The sequence below is a fragment of the Oryctolagus cuniculus genome, chromosome 5 (assembly GCF_051225735.1).
Source record: "Oryctolagus cuniculus isolate XC-2025 breed Fujian yellow rabbit chromosome 5, ASM5122573v1, whole genome shotgun sequence".
Taxonomy (NCBI): Eukaryota; Metazoa; Chordata; class Mammalia; order Lagomorpha; family Leporidae; genus Oryctolagus; species Oryctolagus cuniculus.
In genome coordinates this window covers 102,045,539-102,051,964 of record NC_142871.1, presented here as the reverse complement: position 1 = coordinate 102,051,964, position 6,426 = coordinate 102,045,539, and the positions used below count along the sequence as shown (strand labels likewise).

Sequence of the window (6,426 nt, the reverse complement as noted above, 5' to 3'; positions counted from 1 at the left end):
TTTTTGACAGGCAGAGTGGACAGTGAGAGACAGAGAGAAAGGGAGAAAGGTCTTCCTTCCGTTGGTTCACCCCCTAATGGCCGCTGCGGCCGGAGCACTGCGCTGATCTGATGGCAGGAGCCAGGTGCTTCTCCTGGTCTCCCATGGGGTGCAGGGCCCAAGCACTTGGGCCATCCTCCACTGCACTCCCTGGCCACAGCAGAGAGCTGGCTTGGAAGAGGTGCAACCGGGACAGAATCCAGCACCCCGACTGGGACTAGAACCCGGTGTGCCGGCGCCGCAAGGCGGAGGATTAGCCTATTGAGCCGCGGCGCCGGCCCCCTTGAGGGCTTCTAAACACCAAACGCAATCCATTGTGGGCTGAATAGTTTAGTGAGCTGAATAGTTCAGTGAGCAAAACTATTGAGAATACAGCTTTGGTTTTTTTTCCTCTGACAATTGTGCTCAAGAAATGCATTAACTTCAACACCGGGAGTCAGTGTGCACCAACTCCCCATGTAGGACCTCTGTCCTTAATGTGTTGTACTATGCGAATTAATGGTAAAACTACTACTCAAACAGTACTCTATACTTTGTGTGTCTGTGTGGGTGTAAACTGTTGAAATCTTTACTTAGTATATACTAAGTTGATCTTCTGTATATAAAGATAATTAAAAATGAATCTTAATGAAGAATGGGATGGGAGAGGGAGTGGGAGATGGGATGGTTTGCAGGTGGGAGGGAGGTTATGGGGGGGAAGCCACTATAATTCAAAAGTTGTACTTTCGAGATTTATATTTATTAAATAAAAGTTTAAAAAATATTAAGGCAGAGTTGAGAATAGCAGTTTAAGTTGTAAAGTTCTGCACATGAAAAATAAAATATTGCAAAGGTTTTTTTTAAAAAAACAAAAAAAGAAGAAGAAGCGCATTAACTAGAAGGTATAAGGCAAGGATCAAAATCATGAGCTTAGGGGTGTGAGCAGCCTGCTAATGAAAGTTACCTGGGTTTTGCCTCTGGGCCTGTTCTGAATGCACAAGTCCTCTTAGGGAAAGAATTCCTTATCTAGGAGGACCATAAAACTTGCAGTTCATAAAGAGAAAGAGTGCATAGCCAGCTAACTTCACGTGGTCAGACACTATCAAGGCCTAATAACAGAATTTTTCTAAAAGGAAGAAAGGTTATAGAATTCTGAGGACCGCCACAGTGATCTCTAAACACTTCCACAGGTTACATAGAGCGTCCTGATCTGCCACGAGAGCTCTGGACACCACAGGAAGCTTTGGAATGTCGGAACCAATTAACAGAATTCCTTGTACTGTGGCCTAGTGCAGATGGAGCGCCTTCTCTTGCTCCAAAATATCGCCTTTCAGGTCAAATGGCCAATGAAACAGAAGCTCCTTGAGCAGCCAGAGACTTAAAAATAAAAGGTAGAATGTGGTAAGAGCAGCATATTACATGAGGGGAAAAGGATTGTAAAAGGGGCTGGATCATTGTATACTTGTAACAGGGATCAACCAGGAGGCCTTTGGCCTCAAACTGAGCGACATAAATGGAATTTCTCCCTCATCTAACTTCTGCTGTTACTTTGGATTTAATCAACATAGGGTTCAGGGAAGCCGGATGGTCCTCGGTAGGCAGCATTGCCACTCCTTTCTGTAGCCAGGAACGGATGCGAGCCGGACCGCACAAAGCCCCGCCCCGTGAAAGTCCCGCCCCCTCCGGGGCGGTCGCCCGCTCAACCCCCGTCCCACCCTTGCGCCTGCGCAAACGCTGCGGGAGGCGCCGTCATGACCGCATCAAGACTCGCCGGGTTGCTCGGGCGCTCTCCGGCCACTGCGTGGAGAGCGGCGGCAAGTAAGAGGTCCCGCGGCGGGCCAAGGTCGCGGGCTGGGTCGCGAAGGCGCAGGTGCCGCGAGAAGCGTCGTGCCCGGCGGAAGCCGTGTGTGAGAGGGCGCTGGGGGTCGCCGAGCTTCCCTGGTGTCCAGCTGTGCCCCCGGTGCCCTGGTCTTCACGGCCACTGCTCTGGCCGGAGGCCGCAAGCACTGTGGGTGGTTCATGTGGGATCTGGAGGGCGCACTGCACTGACACCCTTGACAGAGATGGAAAAGTTAGTCTTTTGGGAATCAGTCGCCCATTTACTTTTAAATTTGTATAAAAGTTAGATGAAGCCAGGAATTAGTACAGAAGCATTCTTGCTGTCAGTAGAAATCAACCGTTTTTAAACCCATTTTACTGGAAGTGTCTCAATTTATCTTTGAATTAGTTAGCAACCAGCGGTATGCTAAATCTAATTTTAATTTATGACGTCCCGAAGAAATGATGTGCTTAAGTTGATAACAGAAATGCCCTCGTAGTACATGGCCCCAGTAGCGGCTGTGCCGTTTGTTTTCCTGTCTATAATCATTTCCCTCAGATGCAAACATAGTACCTGTTAATTGTAAAAATTTTAAATGATTCAGAAATTAATAATTTGGAAAGTAAAAGCCTCACATTATCCAAACCCCTAGGTAATAACTGCTTAAAATAGTGTTGTGTTCATCCAGCATCCATTTGTAATAGTTTCAGAAATTATGAAGTATTTGATACCATATATGTGTGCATATACATATATATATATACGTACATACCACATGTGTAGTTATGAAGCAAAACCATCTATGAACTCATTCTCAGTTTTAGGAAAGTCTATATCCGTTGCTAAGGAGTTTGCTGATACAATTGTTTAGTGTTATGTTTTTGATCTTTATAGAAATGATTTCATATCGTTTGTATTTATTTTTTTCAGCTTATCCAATGTTTTGAGATTGCATCGTATTGATGTGTGAGATTGTAGTTACACATTCAGCTACACTGTCACTCTGCCTTTCAAGTAAATAAACAAATCTTTTAAAAATAAAATACAGTGCACCTGCATGTTCAGTCATTCACTTTGCTATGACAGGTAATTTTTAATGAGCAATTACTTACAACTTTTTTTTTTTTTAAGATTTATTTATTTATTTGAAAGTCAGAGTTACACAGAGAGAGGAGAGGCAAAGGGAGGTCTCCCATCCGCTGGTTCACTCCCCAGTTGGCCGCAACGGCCAGAGCTGTGCCAATCCGAAGCCAGGAGCCAGGAGCTTCTTCCATGTCTCCCAGGAAGGTGCAGGGGCCCAAGCACTTGGGCCATCTTCTGCTTTCCCAGGCCACAGCAAAGAGCTGGATTGGAAGAGGAGCAGCAGGGACTCGAACCGGCGCCCATATGGGATGCCAGCACTGCCAGGTGGTGCCTTTACCCACTATGTCACAGCACCAGCCTCTACAGTTTTATTGTAATCATGTTTAATCTTTATTGCTAGTACTTTGTGGTCTTGCATAAGAGAGTCTTACCTATGTTGAAGACAGAGATTCTCTCATATTTTCTTCTCAAAGATCTATAATTGTGTTTTTCAAATTTTAACCTTTTTTTATACAATAAATAAATTTTTGTGTGTGGTATGAGGCAAAAAAACAATTTTACTTTTTCCCGTGTCGTTAATTTGTTACCCTAGGTCATATATTTATAGGACCTTGCCCGCACTGATGTCTTCAGCTGTCATAAATCAAGCCTACAGGCATATGCATAGGTTGGCACTCTTCAGTTCCTTTGATTGCTCTGTACCACCTGTTTTAATAACCATACTTTTAAAATCTTGATATCTGGTAGGAAAGTCCCATCTTTTCTAGGGGTGCATTGGCTATCGGGTGTTTTCCATGAAAGTTTAGCGTTATGTTTTTATTTATTTATTTTTGCTGTCAAAGAACACTTTAAAAACAAGCAGTAGAGTTTGAGACATCAGGCTGCACATTATGGTTTTTTGTTTGTTTGTTTTGTGTTTTTTTTTTGTTTGTTTGTTTTTTTTTTTTTGTTTTTTTTTTGGACAGGCAGAGTGGACAGTGAGAGAGAGAGACAAAGGTCTTCCTTTGCCGTTGGTTCACCCTCTGGCCGCGCTGATCCGAAGCCAGGAGCCAGGTGCTTCTCCTGGTCTCCCATGCGGGTGCAGGGCCCAAGCACTTGGGCCATCCTCCACTGCACTCCCTGGCCACAGCAGAGAGCTGGACTGGAAGAGGAGCAACCGGGACAGAATCCGGCGCCCCGACCGGCACTAAAATCCAGTGTGCCGGTGCCGCGAGGCGGAGGATTAGCCTATTGAGCCATGGCGCCGGCCGCACATTATGTTCTTAAGAGGAAAAAAAATCCTGTTGAGATTTGATTGATATCACTTGATTTTTTTACAGTTAATTTTTGATTGATGTTTATGTTTAGAAGCAGAGTTTACGTCTTTATTGATTTTATGTCCAGTAACATAACTAAGTTACCTATTTATTTATTCAAGAGCTGGTGTTGTGGCATAGCAGGTAAAACCTGCATCTTGTAATGCTGGCATCCCCCCATGAGCGCTGATTAGAGTCCCAGGTGTTCTGCTTCAGATTCCAGCTCCCTGCGAATGGCCTGGGAAAATAGCGGAAGATAGTACAGGAGATTGGGCCCCTGCACCCAGTGGGAGACCCCAGTGAAGCTTCTTGCTCCTGACTTTTGCCTGGCTCAGCCCTGGCAGTTGTGGCCTTTCGGGGAGTAGACCAGCAGATGGAAGATCTTTCTGTTTGTCCCTCTTTCTCTCTGTAATTCTGCCTTCAAGTAAATAAAATATAATCTTGGGGCTGGCACTGTGTCACAGCGAGTTAAAGCCGTGGCCTGAAGCGCTGGCATCCCATATGGTGCTGGTTTGAGTCCCTTCTGCTCCTCTTCTGATCCAGCTCTCTGCTATGGCCTGGGAAAGCAGTGGAAGATGGCCCAAGTCCTTGGGCCCCTGCACCCATGTGGGAGACCCGGAAGAAGCTCCTGGCTCCTGGCTTCGGATCGGCACAGCTCTGGCTGTTGTGGCCACCTAGGGAGTGAACCAGTGGATGGAAGACCTCTTTCTCTGTCTCTACCCTTCTCTGTAACTCTTTCAAATAAATAAAGATGAGTCTTAAAAAAATCTTTAAGACCATTTTTTTTTATTTGCAGATTTTGGAGGAGGTTGCTAGAAAGATACTCATTTATCTGCAAATAGTGACAGTCTGGTTTCTCATTTTCTAGTTTCTACATGTTTCTTTTTTTTTCCTCTCTCTCTCCTATTTTCCTGTCCTTGATCAGCTTTCCAACAGTAATGATTCCAGAAGTAATGATAGCAGGTTATATTGTTTGATACTGTAAAGGGAATGTGTTTGTGTTTTATCAGTGAAGTGTGGTATTGGCTATAGACATGGCTTTTTTAGGCTAAGGAAATCCCCTTTTATTCCTAGAAGGGTCTTTTGGATTTTTTTGTTTATGAACTTGTTTTTTAAGACTAAGTAAATTTTGAGATTTACTGAATTAGTTTGTCTTCATCTTACTGGAATGGTTATATCAATTTTCTTCTTTAATCTTGTTAGTTGATGAGTTACAGATTTTTCTGGTGGTGAATCATTTTTACATTCCCATAAAATACTCTGATCGTGATGATTTTTCAACATTTTATTTAGAAATTGACCTATAAGCTTGCTGTCTTAGACTTTTTCATTTCTGATTTTAAAATTAAGATTATTCTAGCCACCTTTTTCCTTCTCTGTTAGACTTTTGTTGGGATTGGAATTATCTGTTCCTTAAGTCATTGTTAAAGCTCAACTGCAAAACTATTTAGATGTGCTGTTTTCTTTAGGGATGATTTTAAAGTACTAATTTGATTTGCATAGGTCATTCATTTATCTTCCTTTGAGAAATGTCTATATCTGCTGCCCATTGTAAAAATATTTTTGTTTATTTTTTATTTGAAAGGCAGAGAGAAAAAGACAGAGGTCTTCAATCTGCTGGTTCATTCGCACTTGGACTATTTGGGTTTTGGTTGTGTTTACCATTGAGTTCTCTGAGTTTTATATATATGTATCTCCCATGCTGTGGTTCTCTCTCTCTTCCCCATGGATTGTCTCCCTGGCTGTGCAGAAGCTATTGAGTTAGATGAATTCCATTTCTATGCTGCTGCTTTTGTGCTTTTGGAATGTGATCCAAAAATCCTTGCCCATTACAGTGGCTTTTTTTTTTTTTTTTAAGATTTATTTATTTGAAAGGCACAGGAATAGAGAGTGAGCAACAAAGAGAAATCTTCCATCTTCTAGTTCACTCCCTAAATGTCCCCAACAATTGGGGCCAGGCTAGGTGGAAGCTAGGAGCCAAGATCTCTATTTGAGTCTCCCATGTGGGTAATGGAAACTTAAGTACTTGGGTCATTATCTACTGTGTCTCAGGCACATCAGCAGGAAGCTGGATTGGAAGCATAGAGTAGCAGCACTCTAACCAGGCATTCCTGTATGTTGCAGCTTACACTATTGTACCACCATACTCACTCATTCCACTGTCTTGAAGTGTTTCCCTAGATTTTCTTGTAGAAATTTCAAAGTTCCAGA

The 6,426-nt window shown here is 43.2% G+C and overlaps 1 protein-coding gene and 1 long non-coding RNA gene across 3 annotated transcripts in view; both read left to right on the top strand.

Annotated features, from left to right (window-relative positions):
* The first annotated feature begins 1,751 nt into the window (after positions 1 to 1,751).
* The window catches only part of SDHAF4 (succinate dehydrogenase complex assembly factor 4), a 20,198-nt gene continuing 15,523 nt past the window's right edge, over positions 1,752 to 6,426 (top strand). The window contains exons 1-2 of one of the 2 annotated variants that reach the window (XM_089333048.1): positions 1,752 to 1,925; positions 2,768 to 2,923. In XM_089333048.1, the coding sequence (XP_089189174.1) occupies positions 2,917 to 2,923 (7 nt within the window). In that variant the 5' untranslated portion in view covers positions 1,752 to 1,925; positions 2,768 to 2,916. The remainder of the gene's footprint in view (positions 1,926 to 2,767; positions 2,924 to 6,426) is intronic. The other variant, XM_089333047.1, reaches the window with a different exon arrangement.
* Positions 3,513 to 6,426, top strand: part of LOC149126600 (uncharacterized) — a 7,030-nt gene continuing 4,116 nt past the window's right edge. Inside the window, exon 1 of the long non-coding RNA XR_016233936.1 lies at positions 3,513 to 3,587. This is a non-coding gene — a long non-coding RNA (uncharacterized LOC149126600). The remainder of the gene's footprint in view (positions 3,588 to 6,426) is intronic.